Below are 23,244 nucleotides of genomic sequence, written 5' to 3' on the forward strand. Positions count from 1 at the left end.
CAGGCGGATTTGGTGATGGTGACGGCCGGGTGGATGGCGGATGGCAGTGACGGCGGCGGGTGACGGATGACAGTGATGGTGCAGGCCATCAGGTGGCGGATGGCGGCGGTGGTGGTGGTGGTGAAGTGGATCAGGATGGTGGTAGTGGTGGCTGGTGGATGGGGTGGTGGTGGCAGTGATCCTGACGCAGATGGCGCCAGTGGTGCATTGTGATGGCGATGGTGGTGATGCAGTGGCAGTGACGGTGATGATGGTGGCAACTGGCCAGATGGTGGTGGTCAGACAACGGTGGCGGCCGGTCTGGTGACGGTGGTGGATATGGCAGTGATGGTGGCAGTGGAATGGATGGTGGATGGTGGATGGAAGGATGGAATGGTGGATGGTGTTGGTGGTGCTGGTGATTATGGTGATGGTGTGGTGATGGTGGTGATGGTGGTGGTGGTGATGTGGATGGGTGATGGTGGTAACGATTGTGATGGTGATGGTGGTGATGCTTGTGTTGATAATGGTGATGGTGATAATAATTGTATGATAATGGTGGTGGTGTGATGGTGACGGCGGTGATGGTGGTGGTGATGGTGGTAGTGATTGTGTGATGATGGTGATTATGCTGATGGTGGTGATGGTGGTACTGATTGTGATGGTGGTGATAGTGGTGATTATGGTGATGGTTGTGTTGGTGATGATGGTAATTGTGTAGTGATGGTGGTGATGGTATAATGGTGATGATGATGGTGATGGTGGTGGTGCTGTTGTTGACAATGCCTGCAGGAAATGGGTGGGGCCCTGGTCTTGATGCCACAGGACCACAGCTCCTGTGCAGATGGGGTTCTGTTGGGTGCTGACCTTGGGACCCCACACTCTCCACAGGTACATCCGCTCGGAGCGTTCTGTCATCCTCATCAACTTCTGCCTGTCCATCATCTCCTCCAATGCCCTCATCCTCATCGGGCAGACCCAGACCCGCAACAAGGTAGGCAGCCTTGTGTCCTGTCATGCACCTCCCAGCATCCTCGGGCAGTGAGGATGAACCCCAGGAGGGGCCTGGGCCGTGGGATTCCTGGGAAACTCAGGCAGGCGGGTGTGGGGCAGGAGGAGGCTGCCCCAGCTACAGGGAGTTCCCGCCCTCTGCTGTGGCTGCAGGAGCCTGTCAGGGGCTGGTCAGCCGGCTGGAAGGGCAGCTTGTATCCCAGTGTTTCTGTTGGACTTGCCCTTCAGGATGAGCCTGCTTCAGCCCTGCCCAGCCTGCTGTGGGCGGTGGACTCGGCCTCAGCTCAAGCTGCCTTAGGGCTGGGGAGTGGCACCCAAGAAGAGTGGCACTATGGTGACAGAGGCTCCCATGGTCCACCCTCTCACCCCCACCCTCGCCAGCCTTGAAGCTGGCAGCTCATGATGGGCCCCTGCCTGCCCTCCCCAGACCTGCCATCCCTGGTTCCTACCCTGTGGTCTCCATGCCCCATCCCACTAAATGTGGCAGGCACAGCCTTTGGCTGGGGGCCTCTGCTTCCTCAAGGGGCCACACTGACAGTGTAGGAGAGAAAATAAAGCAAGAGGCCTGCAGGGAGACGGAGAAGGCCTGGGCCCAGGGCCTGCCGTGTGCTGTGGCAGAAGCTCAGGGCCGCAGCGTGGGTGAGGTTGCCTGCCACTTGCTGTGTGTCCTCGGGGTGTGACATGCCCTCCCTGGGCCTTGGGCTTACTACCTCCTGAATGCATGGGCAGGCACCTGGACTTTAAAAGGCCCCTGCTTAGCATTTGGTGTGGCTATGAATGGTGCTGAGGAAGACGGAGAGGGAGGGTCTGTTTGTCCCAAGGGGGCTTAGACGGTCAACAACCCATCTCAGGGTAGGGACTAGGTGATCTCTGGATTGCCTTCTGCCTGGGGACCTGGTCGGGTCCCAGCGAGGGTGCTGGGTGCTGGGCCTCCAGCTGCAGACAGGCACTCAGTGGGGGCAGGTGTGGGGCCGGGGAGCACCTGCCCAGCCTGTCCTGCCCTCGGCCCCACGCAGGTGGTGTGCACGCTGGTGGCCGCCTTCCTGCACTTCTTCTTCCTGTCCTCCTTCTGCTGGGTGCTCACCGAGGCCTGGCAGTCCTACATGGCCGTGACGGGCCACCTCCGGAACCGCCTCATCCGCAAGCGCTTCCTCTGCCTGGGTTGGGGTGAGCCGCGGCCTCCCTGACCCTCCTGGGCAGATGTTCTTCCTCTTGGCCCCGACTGCTTGTTCTGCCCTGGCAGCCCCTCCTCTCCCCATGCCCTGTGGACCCCTGGGGCCTCAGTTGCTGCTTGGGTGGGCTTCTCCCTCTTCTCCCTCTGGGCCCTCGTTCCTCCATGGAGTCGCCAGGTAAAGCACAGGACACCCAGTTCCCTTTCATGTCTAGATAACAGAAACATTTCTAGCACGAGTATGTCCGGTGCACTGTTTGGGACTTACATATACAAAAAGATGATTCCTGATTTCTCTTCGAGTCAGCTGTGCCGGGCACCCTGTGCGTTCTGTGCTCATGGGACCGCCCCGCGCCCAGCTCCCCAGGCCCTTGCCTTGTTCATCTCCTGCCCCATCTCTTGCTCAGCCCCATCCTCTGTTGGGGGCTTCAAAAGCCTGGCCCCTGCCCTCCAAGGCAGGGCTGGGAGGAGGTGGAGGCTGGCTGGGGACTTGGGTGGGGCCAACGCCCTTTCTCTGCTCCTTCAGGGCTCCCTGCACTGGTTGTGGCCATTTCCGTGGGATTCACCAAGGCCAAAGGGTACAGCACCATGAACTAGTGAGTCGGGGCATTGGGGGTGTGGTGGATGGCCGCATGGCCCCCAGAGCCTTCTGCTGCCCTGGAGGGTGAGGGCTGGCCATGCCCTCCCCCTGTGTGACCCTGACCATCTCACAGAGGCTCAGGGAGGGTGGAGCCCCAGGGGCTGGAGGCTGAGCCCCCTGGGCAGCCCCTCCCTGTTGGTCAGCCAGCTTCACCCTGGCAGCAAGCAGTGGGCAGTGGCACTGAAAGAAACCAGGCTCACAGGGCCCCCCTCGGTCAGTTGGTCCATTAGCCACTCTGAGCCTCAGTTTCCCCATCTGCTCAGTGGGGAGGCCACCTCTGCATGGTGCTGATGAGAGGGAGGGCTATTTGAGACACAAGCGCTCTGGGCACAGTGGGCACACCCCTACAGCAGGCCTGTGGCAGGCAGGGCAGGGGTCGGAGGCTTATTTCCCAGATGACATCACTGAGACCCTGAAGGGTCAGCTCGACCAGGTCCTTGGGGCCTTAAATGGCAAGCCAGGAAGCTTGCTGTCATCCTAAAAGCAGTGTGGTTCCCAAGGTGGGGAGAGAGGGTCTGGGGCTCAGGATGGGCAGAAGAACTGGGGTGGGGGAGGGGAACTGAGGCTTGGAGGGAGGGCCTGGCTACAGGGAGAGGAGCAGTGGGAAGTGAGAGGCAGGAGGAAGTGACCGATGCTGGCTGAGTGGGAGGACTGGAGCAGGCCTGGCTCACTCTGGAGCCCCTGGGAACAGGATGTGGCACCCCCTGGAGCCCTGCCCTGAGTGGCCATAGGGAGTAGACATAGCTGAGGGCCCAGGGGGTGAGTGCTGAGAGGGAAATCCCAACACTGTCTCCAGAGATGAGAGAAGCAAACACCTGGCCTGCCAGAGCCAGGGATGGATCAGGAGGGGATGGGGACATTGAAGTGGGGTTCTGAAGGATGAAGAGGAGTTTGTTTGACAGACGACATGGGGTAGGCTGCTCAGGGCAGAGGGAACAGTCCTTATTGGGTTTCAGATTTCCATGGGCACCACAGGTGGTGTCCAGAGATCTGGGGAATGTGGGGCTACTGACTGGGTGGGTGGTGGGGAGGATGCAGACCAGATGTGTGAGCATAGGACCAGGTGTTGAGGCCACGGGGCCTGAGCCTTGTGGGCCAGGGACCTAGCCCCGGCATTCGAGTATCACGTCAGGAAGGAAGGTCTGCCAGAGACCCCAAGAGAAGAGCCAGGAAGGGTCCAGGCCTGGGGAAGGAGGGACAGTCAGGTGACCTTTGCCCTGCCAGCCTGGTGCCCCTGCTGTGTGGCTCTAAGCAGATGGGTCCCCCACTCTGGTACTATCCCCATCTATAAAATGGGAGTGACGATGACTGCCTAGGGGTCCTGAGGATTCTAAGTCTAAAGAGCGGGTGTGACCTGCCCTGCACGCAGAAGGCGCTTAATAAGTGCTAGTTTTCTTCTGCCACTTCCCAGCTCACCTCCCCTACTCCTGAGAGGCCGGTAGTGCCCCTCTGCACGCCCCTCTGCACGTGGGCGGTGCTGATGGCCTGTCTCCTCCCCAGCTGCTGGCTCTCCCTGGAGGGAGGACTGCTCTATGCCTTCGTGGGACCGGCTGCTGCCGTTGTGCTGGTACTGACCCGCCTGGACCCCACTCCCTGCAACCCTGCCCGGGCCCCCCACCTGCCTCCTGGGCCTCGGTGCTCTCTCCTGCCCCAGGCTGTGCACCTGCTGTCCCTTCAGGACGGCCCTCATCACCAGGGGGTGGGGGTGCCCACAGCCCCGCTCTGACCTGCCCTCAGCGTGCGGTGTAGGGGCTGGGCCAGGGTAGTGACCCTTCACACCTGTGAGTCTCAGCTTGCCTGATTATTGGGCGCCAGCTGTGTACCTGCCAGGAGATCCCCGCGGGTGTGGTGAGTGGCATGGGAGGAAGCTGGGGATGGACAAGTGATGCGAGCAGCGGGGAGCTACAGGCTAGACCTGGGTGGTGGGTGTCTGGCCCCAGAGCGCCAGATGTGAGGCTGGTGACCAGGGCTGCTTGCCCCTTTGGGGGCCCCAGTGAGGACCTTCCCTATGTGGGTCCTTGGACTTTCCTTCCCACTCTTCTCCCACCTTTGTGTGGAGGAAGGCAAGACTGTGGCAGGTGGCATGCAGGGTCACTGTCCCGGGGTCACAGATGAGCAGCAGACTGGGGGACCTGCCTGGGGTCACTGGCCTCTACTGGGTCCAGCTCTGAGCCTGCTTAGCCAGTCCCCGTCCCTCTACTCTGGCGGAGCACCAGGGTTCACACCCAGCATCACCTCCCCTCCCCCCCCAGGAGAGGCCATCCTTGTCCAGTAATTCCTGCCATCATGAGCGGTGTCTCTGTAGGGCCACACCCCCTTCTAGTGGGGACTCAGGCACAGGCTGGGCCCAGCAGAGCAACGTGCATGGGGGGTGAGGGGGTGCTAGCCCTGTAGGGGCAGTTGGGGAGCCTAGTAGGGGTTGGGGGGCAGTGGGGCGCCATCCCTGGGCAGCCCCAGACCCCTCCTCACAGTCCTGGCTGTGGAATCCCACCTTCTTTATTCCTTCCTCCAGCCAGGAGGCAGGGGAGGAGTGTGGTACCTGTCAGCACCTCTAGAGCTGGCCTCAGTGCCAGCTGGGCAGTGCCCCAGGCACCTGGGGATGGAGGTTGTGGGAAAGGGGACAGAGACAGGAGCCCTACCCCCGTACACCCCTCCTCAGGATGTGTCAGGAAGGCAGTCTAACTCAGGCGGCTGTGGGACCTGAGCCCCTGCAGCCCCTCCTGTCCTTGGGACCACGTGGTGCAGGCCAGACAGAGCCTGCTGCAGGCAGTGGCCCGTCACTGGTGCCCATCCTCTCTTCTCTGCTCCGGCCCCATCAGAAAACTAGGTTGCCCAGGAAAGAGGCCACCGCCCATCAGGCTGGCCAAGGCTGTGGTGTGGGTGTCTGGGAACTGCATCCATTGTGGAAAGCAGGCCGGGTGTGTGGTCGTGAGCCCTGAGCTGGAGGGCTGCACAGTCTACCACCCTGGTCTTCTGGACGTGAAATGCCTAGTCCAGGGGTCCATGGAGTCCTGGGGTCTCCCAGCCTCCAGCTTCTGGAACCTGGGCCTGAGGAAGTCAGGCCTTGCCCCTCGGGGTCCTGGCAGCATCTTTCTGCAGAGTGGGGATGCAGGAGGAGGGCCTCAGGGAGCCTCTGGCAGTTGGGGAGCAGAGAATATGGCCTGAGACTCCTCCTTCCCCTTAGCAGAGGAGGCCGGGAGACAGGAGGAGACCCCCAGATGCTCAGGGCCAGTGGCTTCCCCGGGGTGCTCCGGGAACAGCTCTTGTCTTGAGTGGTAACCTGGACAGTGGCAGGCATGGGAGACTCATATTGGAGCCCAAGAAGAGCCTCCCTGGGTGCAGGCGCCCAGCCGGGGCCCTTACGGGGTGGGCAGTTAGTTTGATGAAAAGAGGGAGATCAGGAAGGAAGTCTAGAGAGAGGAGGTGGCCTGCCCAGAGCAGAGAGCCAGGAGGCGTGTGGCCCCAGGGAGAGCCAGGATTGGTGTCCCTTAGGCAGGTTTCAGCTGCAGGCTGGCAAGGGCCTCTGGACCCTGTGGGTGCGGAACTCCCTGGTGGAAGGGATGCGAGGAGCACAGCAGAGGTGCTGACGGTGGGGGTGACACACACAGAGGGCCCTGCATGGTTGGCAGCTGGGCTGGAGGTCACCTGACATCACGTCAGGCACTGGGGTTCCTGTGATGGAGGCACGGGAGGTGACCCTGAGTGTGGTAGGGGGTCATGGTCAGCATAGCCATCGTCAGTCCATCCAGTGTCGGCCCTGAGCCTACGGCGGCCCCCACCCCCACACTGCCACCCCTCTCTACCCGGCAGGTGAACATGGTCATTGGGATCCTGGTGTTCAACAAGCTCGTGTCCAAAGACGGCATCACGGACAAGAAGCTGAAGGAGCGGGCAGGGTAGGACCAGGGCCACGCGGCTCCTTGCCCACCCAGCCCCGGGCTCCCGGGGGATGGAGGATGCTCCATGCCCAGTCCGAGACTGCATGTCCAGGGACCCTGGAGTGGGTGGGGAAACGGAGGCACTGAGTACAGAGGCCCCTTAGGCTGAGCCAGCCCCTCTCACTGTGCCACGGTTGCTCCATCTGACCTGGGCAGGGTGGACCCCGTAAAGTCCCCGTAAAGAAGCGGTGAAACTGATTGTGCAGGGACACCCCACCTCTGCCCGGCTCACAGGGTGGCAGCAGGGCACCCCCAATGCTGGGTGCTGGGGGTCCCTGGCCTCCCACTCCCCTACCACAAGGTTTGCACCATGGCCGGGGGAGGATGCCACCTGTCCATGCAGAGACTCCCTGTCCTTGTGGGATCTGCATCATGAGGAGGACGGTGCAGGAGACAGGTGGAGCTGATGCTCCTCCCTCCGGGGAACCCAAGCCCAGGGAGTGCTCTCAGCACAGCAGCTGACAGGGCCCAGGAGCAGAGTGGAGGCGCTTGGGATGTTTGGCTGCGCCCACCTTTCAGGGACAGGGACAAGGTCCTGGGCACAGGGGGGAAGCTGCGGGGTGTGGGGAGCTGACTAGGGCGGACGAGCCCCTCTTTGTCCTCCCGCCCCTCACCTCTGCCTGCTTCTCTGCGTCTTCCAGCCCTGGCTGGTGTCTGTGTGGGTCCCTCCCCTCCGTGCCCGTCTTGCTTGGATGCTCGGTCTCTCTCTGTCTCTCTCTCTGTTCCTGTCTCTGTCTCTTCTTGGCTCCTCCTGTCCCCAGTGAACAGAAGCTTCAGGAAGCCTTCCCCTTGGGTGCCTGTGGGTTCTGGTCCTGGTTAGGAACCAGCCGAGTTGGCCTCTGATGCTGAGTATGTGGAGTGGCCCTGGGGTCTGTCACTCGGGGTGGGAGTCCTGGTGCTTTGTCTCCTGGCCTGGGAAATGGAGGCTGGAACAGATTTCTCTAAGGCTTTGCCCCACCTGCCCCCGTAACACCCTGTCCCACACTGCTCCCGAGACAGCGGTCACACTCAGAAGAGGTCCCCAGGGCTGCACATCCGGGGTCTGAGCATGGCAGACTGCCTGCCGTTACCTGGTCGTAAAAGCAGCAGTGATCTCGGGTGCTCACCCAGTGTGGATGTTTTGTTTGCTGCTTAGAATAACCATGGTGGCAGATTCTGTGGTTATGTTCCCATCTTACAGCTGAGTAAATGGAGGTTTAGGGAGGGTGAGTGACTGGTGGAGCTGAGCTTCCAGCCCAGGTGGGCACACACTAGAGCCAAGCCCAGGTGGCCCGTACTCTGCCCACCTCGCCCTGTGTGTGCAACGGGCCAGCTGCGTGAGGCGCACACATCCTGGGAGCACACCCAGACTCGCCTGTGTGGCCGTGTGGGATTCGCTGCCCACGTAGACGGGGATGGAGGTTGGGGTGGAGGGGTGCCCAGTACACTGGTCTATGTGTGCACGCACGCCCACACACATGGGCGCACACACGTGGGCATACACATGCCAGGAGGACCTGCACGAGGTCCCTGCCCAGGTCAGCTCCCTCTCAGACACACGGGAAGGGGAGCGGAAGGTGCAGTGGCCTCGTTTTGGAAATTTTGCCACTTTGTGCAGACGGAGTCAGGGTCTACCCTCAGTTGAGCACAGGAGCGCCATGCTGCCTCCCCCGACGCCCGCCACGTGCAGCTCACAGCCCTGCCCACCACAGCGCCCACGCCCAAGGCCTGAGTTCGTGAAGTGGCCGAGAGCCCCCAGGACCATCCCTGTCGGAGCCCAGGCTGGACTCCTGAGTGGCTGGTTTTGCACTTTGGCCCCGCCCCTCCCGCCTGGGTTCAGAGAGCAGAGCGCTTGCCTTTGTTTCAGCCTTTTAATTTCACTTGCAGTCAGCCGCCCCCGCACCCCCTCGGGTGCACCCTCAAGTGTGCCGAGTGTGGAGTCCTCTCTGCCGCCGATGCCACCTCCGACGCCACCAGTAACGCCATGTTAGTGCCTCTGCTGCCACCTCCCTCCTAGGCCCACCCTTGGGGCTCTGCGCTCTCTGAGTCACTTTTTGTTTGTTTTATGTTTATCTTTCATTTCTTCCTTTTCTGCCGTCCACTCTGGGTTTCTAGGCCACTCCTGTCCCCCGACCCACTGCCCCCAGCTCCTCCTTCCGTCCTGCCCATAGGCCTGCTCTAGGCCTGGCAGCACAAGGCACCGCGGGTGCAGGGCGTGGGGCCGGGCCTGGGCACGGGTGGAGTGCAGCTGTGGGCCGGGCTGCAGTTGGGAAGGAGCAGTCAGTCCTGTCCTTCCAGGGCCCGAGTGTGTGCCAGGCTGCAAGCTGTGGTTTGTTGGTTCTGGAGTTGAACCCCCACCCCCACCCGTGGTGCTGCTGGCATGGAGCCCAGGATGGCTGATGCTTGGGCAGGGGTCTGCGCCCGACAGCCCCGCAGCTCTGTGGTGGGGTGAGGAGACTGGCCCTGGCTTGCCTAATGGGAAGCCTCCCTCCCTGTGAGTGCACGTGAGCACGCATGTGAGAGCATGGCCAGGTGTGTGTGCACGCATGTGAGTGTGCATGCGTGCCAGTAGGTGTGTGTGCGCCTATGCAAGAGTGTCACCAGGTGTGTGCGTGTGTATGAGTGCGTATGTGAGTGTACATGGGTGTGCGTTCATGTGGGAGAGCATGACCAGGTGTGTGTATGCACGCACGCCCATGTGAGAGCACTTACTTTTGTTCCAGGCTTTTAATTTCGCTTGTAGCCTACTGCCCCAGTACCCCCTTGGGCACGCCCTCAGGTGTACTGAGTGTGGAGTTCTCTGCTGCTGCCACCTCTGGGGCCACAAGTGTGCAAGTGTGTGTACAGGTGTGAGAATGTGCCTGGATGTGTGCAAGCATCATCTGTGTGAGTGCAACCTGGTGTGCGTACATGTGAGCGTGCATCTATGTGGCATATGTGTGAGCGTGCATGTATGTGTGCGTACGTGTGAGCGTGCATCTGTGTGTGTACCTATGAGCATGCATCTGTGTGTGTGAGTGCGGCCCAGTGTGTGTATGTGTGAGCGTGCATCTGTGTGAGCGCAACTGGTGTGCCTACGTATGAGCATCTATATGTGCATGTGAGCGTGCATCTATGCGTATGTGTGAGCGTGCATCTGTGTGTGTACCTGTGAGCGTGCATCTGTGTGTGAGTGCAACCCAGTGTGTGTATGTGTGGGTGTGCATGGTGTGTGAGTGCAACCTGGTATTTTGTGTGGGCATGTGTGTATATGTGTGTGTATATAATCGGGCATGTGCCTGTGTGTGCAAGTGTGTGCATGTGGGTCTGCATGTGAGTATTGTGTATGTGGGAGTGTGTTTATAGGTGAGTGTGTGAATGCGTGTGTGTGTGTGCGCGCGCATGTGTGCCTGAGAGCAAGAAGCAACCAGGGCCAAGGGAACAGGGAAGGAAGTGCTCAGAGTCAGTGGCTGCTCTGCTGGCTTGGGCAGCCTTAGGGGCTGTGTGTAGGGAGGGCGGTTTGGGCTCAGGTGGGTGGGGCCAGTTGGCCTAGAGTGTCTGGGCTTTCCAGCCTGAGGGGTCATCTTGTCCATGCCCTGCCTCCCTCAACCCAAGGTGAGCCTTCACGGCCGCACCCCCAGGCGCATACCCCTGTAACCCTCCTGCTTTGCTCCCTGAGCCAGGCACTAGGGGCCCAGGGTTTTAGGAGCCATGGGAGAAAGAGCTCTGGGCCCTGGTGCTGTGCAGATGCGAGTCGGGGTGAGGCTAGCCTGGGTGGGAGGAGTAAGCTCGGAGTTGGGGCAGCGTCCACACTGGCCTGCCAGGCCCTGGGAAGCTCCGGTTCTTTGGGGCTAGTTTGCACTTGCTTTGTCTCAACATCAGGGTTGGGGCGGAGGCTGTGAGATCCGCCCTGTCTCATTCCATCAGAGAGAAGCGGAGGCCACACAGATGTTCCCTTTAAAGTTACTCAGAGCCTCTCCCCACACCCCGGGCACCTGCCTCTCCAGCCGGGAGCAGGTGCGGTGCAGCTGGGCACTCCTGGCCTCCCCTTCAGCGGCTCCCGGGCCCTTCTGCTTCCTTCCCACCGCGCTCCGCAGAAATGTTTCCAAGCTACAGAGGCCGAGCTGCGGTGTGGGAGTCATTTACGGGGCCCCAGACCCCAGGCCGCCTGCCAACGGCGGCGGATCAGGCTGTAAATGTCAGGCCTGGAGACCCAGCCCCCTGTTGGGCAGCAGCAGGGGTGACTGGCAGCAGGCAAAGAAGTCTCCATGGGGAGCGAGGCCCTGCACCTCCTCTCAGAACTTGGGTGAGGAGAGGAGTCCAGGGTCCTGGCTCAAAGAATACCAGCTTTGGAAGGGAGAAGAGAGATTCTCCAGCTTATAGCCATGGGAAAACCAGGGCCCCAGCCGAGGGGTCCTACTCTGTGTCAGTGAGTCATTCCTTGGCTCTGTGAATATTGATGGAGGGCCTCCTCATCACAGGCTCTGTGCCAGGTGCAGGGACACAGCAGTGAGTGACAGCCGGGGCCCTGTCTGCTGCTGCAGCCTGGAGGGAGTGGCACCATCATGGGCAAGGGAGGCCTCTCCGGCCGCCTAAGTTCCCAGGCAGGGAGTGCGGGGGGTGCAGGGGTAGGCTCTCCAGGGCCAGAGGAAGGGCGAAGGAGGTTGGGGGCCTCTAGCAGACTCCAAAGCTGTGTAGGAACAGGGAGTCCCATGAGGCTGTTAGAGCCCATCCTATGCCCAAGAGCAGGAGGGGCAGCTGTGTGGCCAGGGCCACCGTACCCTGAGACCTGGGAGCCACTGGCTGTGCAAGACCAGGCCCTCTGTCCTGGTGCTGCTCCGGGCTCTGGGCCTGCACGTGTCCTAGCCATGGGTTTGTGGTAACACCTGAGGCTGGGGCCAGACAGATCACCACCAGACAGCATCACTGAAGAAAAGCAGGCCCAGGCCTGGGGTAGAGGGCTGGGCGGAGGAGGGGAGGAAGAGAGTCCAGGAGGTGGCATGGGGGGCTGGGCCTGCTGGGAGGTCCCAAGAGATGGGGACACATTTCCCTTGGGGGCTGGGCCCTGCACGGATGTCCCGCACTAGGGGTGGGAGCATCACTGGTGGCCAAGCTACACTGGAGAGGGCTGAGGAGCAGAGCATGCGGTTTTGGGGGCCCTTGTCTTGGCAGACTCCAGGTCATTCCAGCATCTCTCCTGCCAGCCCTCATATGCCAGCTCCCGCCTGGCATTCTCACCCAGAATGGATCCCCTACTCCCTATTCAGTCCTCCTGCCCCAGCTCCCCCTGCCTGCAGGGCAATCCTGTGCAGGAGGAGGGGAGGAGGGAAGGAGGGAAGCTGGCGCCAGCACCCATTCCTGGTGGCGATGACAGTCCTGCAGGCTGTGGGGCCCCCTACGGGCAGGCACAGGACCACCTCCTGAGCACTTGCCACGGCCGGGGTCCTGCTGGCCTCTGTCGGTGTCCCACAGCCCTGGGAAGCAGCTTGGTGTCCCCACTGTGAGGAGGAGAGCACAGGCTCAGAGGCCACCACAGAACCCAGTGGGTGGATGTGGGAAGGGGCCCAGGTCTTCACTGCTCCCAGCGAGGCTGGGCTGCAGGGGCAGGGGCGAGGGCTGCTGTGGGGCTCCTGGAGGACTCCCTGGGAGAGGGGGTGGCACTGAGGGGCAGAGGCAGCAGGACAGGTCTACAGGCAGGTGGCCGCTGGGGCTCAGGAGGCATGGGCGGAGCTGGCCCGCGAAGAGGAGGAGGCGCCTGCCCGTCTGTCTGTTGTCGCCTGTCTCTGTCTCTCCTCTGCTCCTCCCCTGCTGGCTTTGTCCGTCCGTCTGTCCTCTATCTCATTCCCTCCAAGCTTCTCCCTCCCTCCAGGTCTCTGAGTTCTGGACTCCACCCTCCCTCCCCACCATGGCCATCTTACTCTGCCCTTCAGGGCCTGGACCCCTCGCCTGGGGCCTGTGGGCTGTCTGAGGGTCCTGGACCAGGGGATCCTACTTGGCCCACCCCACACCAGACAGCCCATCTCCCTCCAGCCTGTCTCCCCTCCCCTGTCACCTCCTAGACTGTCAGGAACCTGGATCTTCCCCAAAGAGCCCTTCCCCCTTGCCCAGCTTCCCAGGACCTCCCTCCTGAGTCCCTGGGTCCCCTCAGAGACCTCGGGCTTAGAGGGGGGGTTCTGGGACCTCAGTGTTGATGGTGGGCTCCTCCCCAGCCTGGGGGATGGGCTCCAGAGGGAAGGGGCAGAGCGTGGGACAGGATTGGGGGAGCCCTAGGGAGGAGAGAAGGTGCAGACGCAGTCTGGGCGGTGGAGGACCCCTAGGGAGACTCACCCCAGAGAAGATGTACTGCTTGACCCAGGCCCCCAGAGACAGAGACTGGGCCTTAGGGCTGGGTCCCCACCAAGGCCTGGAGATGCAGGGTTCAGGGCAGGGTGTTCCTGGGGGCAGGGGCTGGGGCGGCAGCGCTGACGCCCTCCATCCCCAGGGCCTCCCTGTGGAGCTCCTGTGTGGTGCTGCCGCTGCTGGCGCTGACCTGGATGTCGGCCGTGCTCGCCGTCACCGACCGCCGCTCCGCCCTCTTCCAGATCCTCTTCGCCGTCTTCGACTCGCTGGAGGGCTTTGTCATCGTCATGGTGCACTGTATCCTCCGTAGAGAGGTGGGTAGGACAGCCTCTGTCGGGCCGGGTTCCTGTAGGGTCCTGGGGCTGCCGGGTGGCCTCCTCCTTCCCTGAGGACTTTGGCAGGGAGATTGTGGGTAGGTGCAGTGTCCATGGCCCTGATGCATCTGCAGGCCTCGGTGGTCCACAGAGCGGGGTCTGCAGGTGAGCGTGTCCCCCCTACTGTCCCTGGGAGCGGCCCAGGCAGTGCAGCACCTTCCCAAGGATGCCCTGCACCTGGCTTAGGGGCGTGGAGGACATGGGGCCCCCATCCTCAAGGGGCCTACAGGAGCAAGGAAGCCAGCAGCAGAAGTAGACAGCTTCCAGGGCAATAGAGACTCCTGCTTCTGGCGTTTTCTGGATCTTTCCAGAAGGTGTCACTAGAAGGTTTTCACCAAACTACATCCCAGCTACCACCTGGTGGCCATAATCAGGATGCTCTTGCGGAGGCTGGAGTGTGGGAAAGCTGCATGTCGACCTCAGTGGACGAGGACACCAGCTTCCAGATCAGCACCAGAACGGCGGAAGGCCCAGGAGCGGGGTGGCCACCTCCCTCTTCCTGGCTCCCCCTGGAGAGACCACAGAGGGACTATTGAAAAGTACACAGGTTCCCAAGGATGAAGAATTCGGGAGAAGCCGACAGCAGGGGAGCTGGCAGGTGGAGAAGCAGGATGAGAAGTGCAGCCCCAGCTGACTGGAGACAGCTCAGGCCTCGGCCAGCTGTAGGGAGCCAGACAGGGTGGCAGGAGTGGGACCCGCTGCCTCCCCAGGATCTCTGGCAGCCACAGGAACGTCAGGCGTGGGTGCCCTGGTTTTCCAGGCCTTAGGTGGCGATTTCCATCCCAGCCTGGAAGGGCAGGGCTGCCCTGCTTGGCCTCCCCAGCCTGGGCCTCACTCTCTGGGCAGAGTGAACAGAGGGGCTCTGGCCTGGGGCAGCCGGCACAGCTGAAGATGGGGGTGCCACCTGGAGACAAGTGGGGAAGTGGACACGCTGAGCCTGGGTCACGTGTCAGCTCTGGCCTCCCAGACCCAAACCTCTGCAGGGAGGTGTGAACACCCCTCTCGAGGCAATCTGATTTCGAGGAAAGATGGGAGGAAGAGCCGGAGTTCTGATGTCCAGCAGTGAAATGGCTCCCATACCAGCCAGCCACCAGCTGGACAGTGCTCCACACTTACATCCCAGCGGCTCCTCATGAGGACAGCAGAGCTCCTGTTAGAGCTGCAATCCACCCAGACAAGCAGGAAAACAGCGTGGGGACAGAGGCAGCCCAGGAAGGAGAAACCTCACTGACCCCTCCTTATCCTCACCTGGGAGAAGTCGCTCACCCTGGTGAGCAACACATGGGCCAGGCCCTGGCCCCAGCAATGAACTCATGTTAGTGAATCTCACGACACCTCCTAAAGCAGGTGCCATCTGCTCCGTTCCACAGACAGGACAGCTCCAGGGAGCTCATCATGGGAGCTTGTCACCATGGCTGGGATTTGAGGCCAGGCAGTTCTCTGAGGCCACACTCCTGGCCCTCAGCACCTGGCTTCTGTGAAACAAGAACAGTAGCCTATGAAAAAGGAACAAGAAGAGACTTGTGGAAATTAAAAACAGAGAGCAGCTCAAAACTCAGTAGAAGGAAAATGGAGGCAAAATGTTTCACAAAATAGAAAAGATGGAAATTGGAGAGATTTCTCAAGCAACTAGGCGAATCCCCAAGGACCAACTGACCGGTGATGGGAGCTGCAAAGGAGACAGTGGAAAGGAGGAGCTCCAGGCAGGCAGAGCCCGGGGCCACCTGGAGCAGAGAGCTGGCGCTGGGGGTCTCAGATGTGCAAGAAGCCTCATGGTTGTCACATGGGGTCGGAGAAGGAGGGGACCCGGCATGCTCCCATGGTGGCTGGGGACAGAGGACACCAGGGCCAGACTTCCCTGAAGCCCCCAGTGAGCTCCCAGCCCCTGCGTGTGGCTTGCATGCTGCAGGGCCTTCAAGGTCCTGGCCAGAGAGGGCTTCCGCCTGGGCCTGGTAGCAAGGGGCCTCGAGCCCTACCCTGGTCCTCAGCCTCAAGGGTGGTGGCCAGGGCTGCAGGGCGTGCTGAGGAGGCTGGGCCAGGTGGAGGCCATGCCAGGCAGCCCAGCCAGCCCTGTGGCCTGGGACACTCCTGCAGATGGGCAAGTCAGTCCCTTGTCTACCAATGAAGCCGGGGCCTCCTGGGCTAAGGCTGGCTCGGGCGTTCCCGGAGAGGGTACTGGAGGGACTTGGGGAGCCCCAGCTCCTCTGCTCGCCCACAAAGAACACTTCCCTACTTGCCTGTGGGACCGGGCAGATGGTAGGTGCCCAGTAGGCATTTGCAGGGCAAGTCCGTGAGGGAGAGGATGGCAGGAAGGCACACCTGCCGTGGCGGCCTGGAGTCCTTAGCTGGTGTCCAGGGGTCAGAGGCCAGCGAGACCCTGGCTTCCAGGCCTGGCCCTGCCTCTGACCAGCTGTGAAGCCATGGACAATTCTCTCGCCCACTCTGGGCCTCGGTCCCCATCTGCCTGATGAGAGGGGTGGGCTGGGTGTCCTCAGCCCCCCAGCAGCATGAAGCAGAGCACTGGGTGAGGGAACGGGGCCACAGGTCCGTGGTTGAGTGGGTAGGTAGGTGGGTGCCTGGAAACCAGGAGCTCCAGCTTGCCCTCTTTCTGCTTCTGCCAACTTCTATTTGGATGCCTCCTCCAGGAAGCCCTCTGTGCTTTCATGCCCCCCCCACCCCCCCACCCCCAAGGATTCCTTTATACACTGTTACCACCGGACGGAGTGTCAGTGTGCTGCCCAGAGCAGCCAGCAGGAGGTGGCTGCTGGCCCCAGGGGAGGGACAGTTGACATTCCTAGATGATGTCTTTACCTCCTTGGGAGCTCCCTGTCCATAAGCTCTGTGCTGGCCGCTGGGTAGGTCTTCCTCTGTAGCCCATCCTACAGAGCCTGCTGCCGTCATCACCACTGTCCCCCCGAAGAGTGGGTGGCCGTGAAGGGTGAAATCCCCCTGACAGAGTGTGCCGTTCCCAGTGGGGTGGCTGTGGGGAAGGGCCAGGCTCACGGTCCCTGGCACAGCACCCCACGCCCCCAGCGGACACTCCCAGGGCACTGAGGGCCAGGCTTTCCACTGGCTCAGAGGCGGCAACGACGCTGAGACTGCTGGAGATGCAGACCGGGCCCAGGGACATCTTCGGCCCCCCGCAGGTCATTGCAGGTTCTCTCAGGCGGACCCTGGCCCGAGGGCCTGCAGCAGCTCTCGGCGGCTGGGAGCTCGGTAGAGAGAATCTCAGGGGAGGGGTAGGCTCTTCCCCTCCTGGGGTCTCGTTTCCCCTTCTCCACCCAGTGGGTCATGACCCTGCAGACCAGAGGTGTCCCTGTGAGGAGGCCTCCCGCTGGGGGGCCCTGCCCTTCCCTGAGATGCCCGCCCCCCCATCCCCCACCCCGGAGATCCTGCTCACCTGATCTGGCGCTGGCGCAGGGTAGGGGCGTGGCTACCACTGAGGTGCGCGGCTCTCCCTCTCCAGGTCCAGGACGCTGTGAAATGCCGTGTGGTTGACCGGCAGGAGGAGGGCAACGGGGACTCGGGAGGCTCCTTCCAGAACGGCCACGCACAGCTCATGGTAGGACTCAGGGCCCGGGGACTCAGGCTGCCCCACCCACCTTGTACCCCTGCCGGGTGCCTCCAGGCCCTCACCGTGCCCCAAGCTCCCCTAGGCCCCAGCAGCCCTGCTGAGAGGAGCTCTGAACCCAGTGTGCAGCTGGGAAAACTGAGGGTCGCCAAGTGGAACCCCTGGTCCGGGGTTTCCAGCTGGGAAGGGCTGAGCTGAGTTTGGAGGTCTCAGCGGAGGCTGCGTCCACCCCACACTCACCCCCGCTGGCAGCGGTGCCTGTCTGGCTGGACACCGCCCTCTGAGCATCCCAGCCCTCATCTCAAGGTCCCCATCCTCACGCCTCCCAGGCCCACCCTCATCGCCCTCCATCGCCACCCAGGAGTGTCCTGCTCAGCTGCCACCTAGGAGTCCAGCCTAGCCCGCCCATCCCCTGCCCCTACCCTGCGTATTCTCACCTGCTGCCTCCCTGGTGCTCCCTGGGTGCTGCCCAGGCCTCAGCCCCTGCAGGGGTGGTGGCCCTCCCTGGTGGCCCCTGGGCATCCTGCCTTCACCCTCTATGGGCTCTCTGCCCTCGCCCTGCCCGTCCTGGTGTCCTCAGCCCTGTGTTCTGCACCCCTGCCCGCGCCTGGGGCCCGCCTCTCTACAGCACAGCATTCCCAGGACACGCACAGGCCCTGGGAGGGCGGCCCGAGTGGCGGCTCCTACATAAGGGCCCCCAGCAGCCCCCCATGGAGCCTCAACTCTTCACACCTTGACCTCAGCATCTTCTTCCTGCAGCCCTGTGCCCCCGGGGCCCAGCCAGGACCGTGGTGGGCTCTTAGTCACCAAGTCTGCTCCCACCCACACCCGTCACTAGACCTCCTGCCTCAGCACCCGGGGGCTGGCACACGGGGTGGAGCCGGGCCCCCTTCTCCACCCTCCAGGCCTCAGAACAACATCCACTCCCTGGCCTGGTGCTAAGCAGAACCCGCAGCTGTGCTGGTCTTGCTCCTGCCCCTGTGTCCTTCATACAAGCTTCCACCCTAGGGGTTGCCCACCCTGCAGGCTCCTGTGGGTCCCTCCTCCAGGGAGTCCTCCAAGCTTCCACCCCAGGGGTTTCCCACCCTGCACGCTCCCATGGGTCCCTCCTCCAGGGAGTTCTCCCTGACTCTTGCCCTGTCGGGCCACCTGTTTGGGCTTAGGCCACACCCCAGGTGAACTCTGCACGGCTGGCATGCGGGAGGTGCTCCCAGGGTCCCGGGGTGCCTGGCCATCTCATGGTGGTCGTGAAGCTCACAGGCAGGGCCTGTCCTGGACAGATGGCACGTCCAGCCCCGGGTGAGGGTGAGGTCCTTTGGTGAGACGGCCACCTCAGCTCTCAGGTGACGTCCAGGCAGGCCCCTCACGGCTCCATGCCACAGTATCTCCATCGGCCAGGGCGCAGGTGTCCGCCAGTGGCTAGCTTGTCACTTTGGGACACAGCCTCCCCCCCCCGTGTTTCTCCTGGCCTGACCTCTGATCGCAGGGGGAAGATTTCACTGTCTCCAGCCAACCCAACCCCTGCATTTGCAGGGAAGAAACCCCCAGGTTTTCGATGAAGGGCAGGCCTGTCCCCTGGAGCCCCAGGGCCCCTGGAGAAGGACAGCCCCAGGCCTGGGCAGGCCCTGAGCTCCCTGAGGGTGTGCCTGGGCCGCCCACTGCTGCTTCCCCAGCTGACTGTCAGCCTGCTGTGGCTGCCTGAGGCGGTGGGTGCTGGCCTTGGCCCTGAATTGCATGTTTAACCCCCCTCCACCGCCTCTCCCCAGCCCGTGGGTAGGACCCCCTTGGAGGGATGTGGCGGACCAAGGGTGAGAGTTCTGGTGCCACAGGCCCACGCCTAGGGGGAGAGATGAGACCGGAGGAGGCAGGAGGTCCTCAGCTCCCCAGACGCCTTGCAGAGAGCACACGTGTGCTATACAAACAGGCTCACACACGTACGTGCGTGCACGCACACAACCTCAGAAACACACAGAGCCACATACAGAGATATACACACACGTACATGCACCAAACACTGAGACGCATTCTCTCACATTTACAAACACATAAATCCACACGTAAACACGGGGACACAAATTCACCACTTATACACAGACATATCTATAAGCACGCATGCGCGCTCACACTCACACATGCATCCATCCAGAGACGCAAACGCCCGCCACACAGGCAAGCGCATAGGGAGGCGCGGTCGCCCACGTGGGCACTGGGCTGTGAACGTGGATGGGGGTTCCTTGGGGCAGCCGAAGCACCGTGGCCCTCCTGAGCGATCTGTGCACGCGTGCACACAGCCCCGCTCCCAGAGGCGCTCACCCTGCCCTGCCGTCTCTGTCCTACAGACCGACTTCGAGAAGGATGTGGATCTGGCCTGTAGATCAGGTGAGCGCCCGACAGGTGAGAGGACAGTGCCAGCCCGATCCCCTGCACAGCCCCACTCCATGCCTCCACCTGTGCATCACCCACATCACTCATCCCTGTCCACCCCTGCCGCCCCCACCCACACCCAGCCACACCATCAGGCCCACCCGGACCCAGGGGACCTGCCCTGGGGGCCCAGCCGAGGCAGCGACCTTGGCCACCTTGCCTCCCACCCCCGCCCACGCCCCAAGGCCGAAGGAGGGTCCACGGGGCATGATCAGAAGCTTCCAGAACACCGCCCTGGCATTCCTACGGGGTAGGTGCCCGTGTAGCCCCTGGCTGCCTCCCCTGCCCACCTGGCATCTCCTCTTCCTCTGTCGTGGCTCCAGCTTGGAGCACAGCCCCACCCCAATGCCCCTCCCCCCACCCACCTCCTGCCTGCCCCCCCTCTAGCACCTGTGTTCTGTGCCACCTTCATTTCCTCATTACCAGTCCCAGCAGGGGGAGAAGTGAGTGGGGCTTTCGGGCTAGAGCGACAATGGGGAGCAAGAGGAAGGCGGGGAGAAGGACCCACCATGGAGCCCTCGGCCGGTGCTGAGCTTCCTGGAACCAAGTGCAAAAAGGGAATGACTGCCCAATAAAGGAAGCTCTGCCGCCCATCCCCAAGCATCAGACTGGGAGGGTCTGTTTCTGCCCCCACCACTGTTCTGTGAACCAGGTCCTGAGGCAGTGACAGGCGGTGGCTTTCTGGGCTGTGGAGAGGCCAATGGACCATGCACCCTCTGGTCATTTAGATATTTGAGGAGCACGTTCTCTAAAGACAGCCCTGGCAGAGGAGCTGGGACAGCCCCAGGTGGGGAGTGTGTGCTGGTACCAGTTGGGCCCCAGGAGGGCTTCCTGGCGGAGGTGACATCAGGGCTGGGCTGAATGGGAGCTGGACAAAAAGCACCTTCTGCCCCCTTGGGGTCTCCTGTGATCCAGTCCCACAGCCTCTCCACGGGGTGGCCCCAGGACTTGGAGCCTCAGGTGGCTTTGGTGTGTGGGGGCCTCTCTGGGCCCCTGGTTCCCTCTCATTCGTGCGCTGTGTGCGGTGCCTTCTGGATCACACGCAGCTAGTGGATGTGCCATGAGCAACTGGTGCTGAGTGTCTGGGAGCTTCCTCAAAGGAGGAGGGTGGGCGGGGCACCAGCGAGGGGTCTGGGCCTGGGGGGAGCTTGGCTTTTATTCTGCCCTGAGCTGGACAGATGCGAGGGAGGCATCCAGATCCCTCACAGGCCAGGCGCTCATTCTGCCTTGTGGGAAGCAAAGCGTGAGGTGTGGGGGAGGTCGGGAGCCCCAGGGTCTGTGCGGGGTGGGGCGGCCTTGGGGACGTGTGTCCTGAGAGTGCTGCGGCCGTCCGGGTGGGGCCTGTGGGTTGACGGAGAGGATGACGGGTTGCTCTCGGGTGGGGATGGTGGGGGCAGGGCTGAAGATGGGCGCAGGGTGTTGCCGTCCAGAGGGTGGAGGAGAGGACGGGGCCAGGAGCACACCCTGCCGAGCTCTGAGGGGGAGAGGGAAGCCTGTGTTTGGGAGAGTGAGTGCCCCCTGGCAGGTGACCCTGGGGCCTGTGTGCCTAGCAAGGTGGCTGAAGGGAGCAGCTGCTGAACACAGGCATCCAGGGCTGGCTTGGTGTGTGGGTAACCATCTGACAGCCTGCACAGGGCAGGACACGGGCCAGGCCAGGCTTCCCAGGAAGGGTCCCAGGGTCTGGATCTTTGGAGACTGGGGCTTGGAGAAAGGAGGGATGTGGAGGGTGGGCACCCCTCTGGCAGGGGCAGGCGGCTGGGTGAGGGTCAGCCTGGGGCTCTCTGCCGACCAGGAGGGGCTGGATTCATTGACAGGAGGTCGGGGGCAAACTGGAGCCCCACTCAGAGGTCAGGGCAGCTGGGGTCCTTGCAGCTGACCAGAGACAGAATCGAGAGGTGTCTGGGTATGGGGACTTTTCTCCAGGGACTGGGAGGCCCTCAGGGCAGAGTGGGGAGGCTTGCAGGCCCCAGGGGCAGCAATGCAGGAAGGGCTGTGACAGAGGGCCAGGGCCTCACGGCTGCACTCAGTACCACTGGGCTCCCCCACACTGTCCCCCAACCACACCAGGCCCAGGGCCATGGGCGTTGGGAGCACTGGGGTTCGGCTGGGCTCTGCCACAAGAACAGGCCATTCTGCCTGTGTCCCTGTGCTTCCGGGAGTTGAGGCCGCCCTCGCCTGCTCTTCTCAGCGCTGGGGAGGGCAGTGTGTGGGTGGCAGCCATTTGTCGTCTTGGGGCTGGCGGAGAGGGACACCCTGTGTGGCAGCCTCATCTGAGGACACAGGAACCCTAGGGGGTGTAGCACCAGGCCTGGGTAGGGTGGTACCTGCAGTCGGCCCTGAGATCGGGACCCAGCAGGACCTGGCCGGGGTCTCCCAGGAGGTGGCAGCCTCACAGGGCAGACTGGGCCGCTTTCCTGCTGGGGACCGTCCTACGCTGTCCTCACCCCCACACCTGTCCCCGCTGTCTCCCCCGCGGCCCCTGCAGTGCTGAACAAGGACATCGCGGCCTGCCGTACAGCCACCATCACGGGCACACTGAAGCGGCCGTCTCTGCCCGAGGAGGAGAAGCTGAAGCTGGCCCATGCCAAGGGGCCGCCTACCAATTTCAACAGCCTGCCGGCCAACGTGTCCAAGCTGCACCTGCACGGCTCACCCCGCTATCCCGGCGGGCCCCTGCCCGACTTCCCCAACCACTCACTGACCCTCAAGAGGGACAAGGCGCCCAAGTCCTCCTTCGTCGGTGACGGGGACATCTTCAAGAAGCTGGACTCGGAGCTGAGCCGGGCCCAGGAGAAGGCTCTGGACACGAGCTACGTGATCTTACCCACGGCCACGGCCACGCTGCGGCCCAAGCCCAAGGAGGAGCCCAAGTACAGCATCCACATTGACCAGATGCCGCAGACCCGCCTCATCCACCTCAGCACGGCACCCGAGGCCAGCCTCCCTGCCCGCAGCCCACCCTCCCGCCAGGCCCCCAGTGGCGGGCCCCCTGAGGCGCCCCCTGCCCAGCCCCCACCGCCCCCTGCCCCGCCCCCCCCGCCCCCGCCCCCACCTCCCCCACCTCCCCAGCAACCCCTGCCCCCACCGCCCAGTCTGGAGCCAGCACCCCCCAGCCTGGGGGAGCCCGGGGAGCCTGCGGCCCATCCGGGACCCAGCACGGGGCCCAGCACCAAGAACGAGAATGTTGCCACCTTGTCTGTGAGCTCCCTGGAGGTGAGGGGGCAGGGGTGGGCTGCACCCCAGCCAGCGATGGCAGCAGCTGGGTCACCCCTGCTGGGTGGGACCCCCATGCCATCAGCGGGGCGGACTGTGTTGGGACCCAGGCGTGCTGGCTCTGCCTCCCAGCTGCACCCCCCACCCCTGGCCCTGCTGGGTGTGCTGAGTATGTCTGCCATGTGGTCCCCACCCTAGGCTTGGCAGCGTGGTCTCACCCCGTTTCAAAGGGGCTCAGGGATCCACAGTCTGTACCCACGAAGCAGGACCTGCACCTTGCACAGTCGCTAGTCCAGCCCGTGGGGCAGCCTGGCAGCACATACCTGCCTAGGTCAGCCTGGAGCCTGCAGCTGACCTGGCCTCAGTCGGCCTGCAGGATGTGGTTTTTAGGGGAGCCTGTCCCCACCACCTGGCTCCTGGCCTCTGGTGATGCTGCCCTGTGTCCCTGAGTTCTCTGTTGGGGGACCCAGCCATGTGTCCCTGAGTTCTCTGTCGGGGGACCCAGCCATGTGGCCCCGAGTTCTCTGTCGGGGAACCCAGCCATGTGGCCCCAAGTTCAGGTCTCCTTGATCCTGGGGAGTGAGTCGTGAGCAGGCGAGCTGAACACCCCAGCCCCACCCTGGGGC

At 62.8% G+C, this 23,244-nt stretch overlaps 1 protein-coding gene across 1 annotated transcript in view; it reads left to right on the forward strand.

Moving 5' to 3' along the window:
- The window catches only part of ADGRB1 (adhesion G protein-coupled receptor B1), a 93,973-nt gene that overhangs the window by 68,959 nt on the left and 1,770 nt on the right, over positions 1 to 23,244 (forward strand). Inside the window, 9 exon segments of the mRNA XM_031669793.1 lie at positions 871 to 973; positions 2,007 to 2,157; positions 2,688 to 2,757; positions 4,302 to 4,368; positions 6,612 to 6,697; positions 13,179 to 13,350; positions 16,877 to 16,972; positions 19,321 to 19,360; positions 21,891 to 22,618. Of these exon segments, the coding sequence (XP_031525653.1) occupies positions 871 to 973; positions 2,007 to 2,157; positions 2,688 to 2,757; positions 4,302 to 4,368; positions 6,612 to 6,697; positions 13,179 to 13,350; positions 16,877 to 16,972; positions 19,321 to 19,360; positions 21,891 to 22,618 (1,513 nt within the window).

The sequence above is a fragment of the Papio anubis genome, chromosome 8 (genome assembly GCF_008728515.1).
Source record: "Papio anubis isolate 15944 chromosome 8, Panubis1.0, whole genome shotgun sequence".
In the NCBI taxonomy this organism is placed as follows: Eukaryota; Metazoa; Chordata; class Mammalia; order Primates; family Cercopithecidae; genus Papio; species Papio anubis.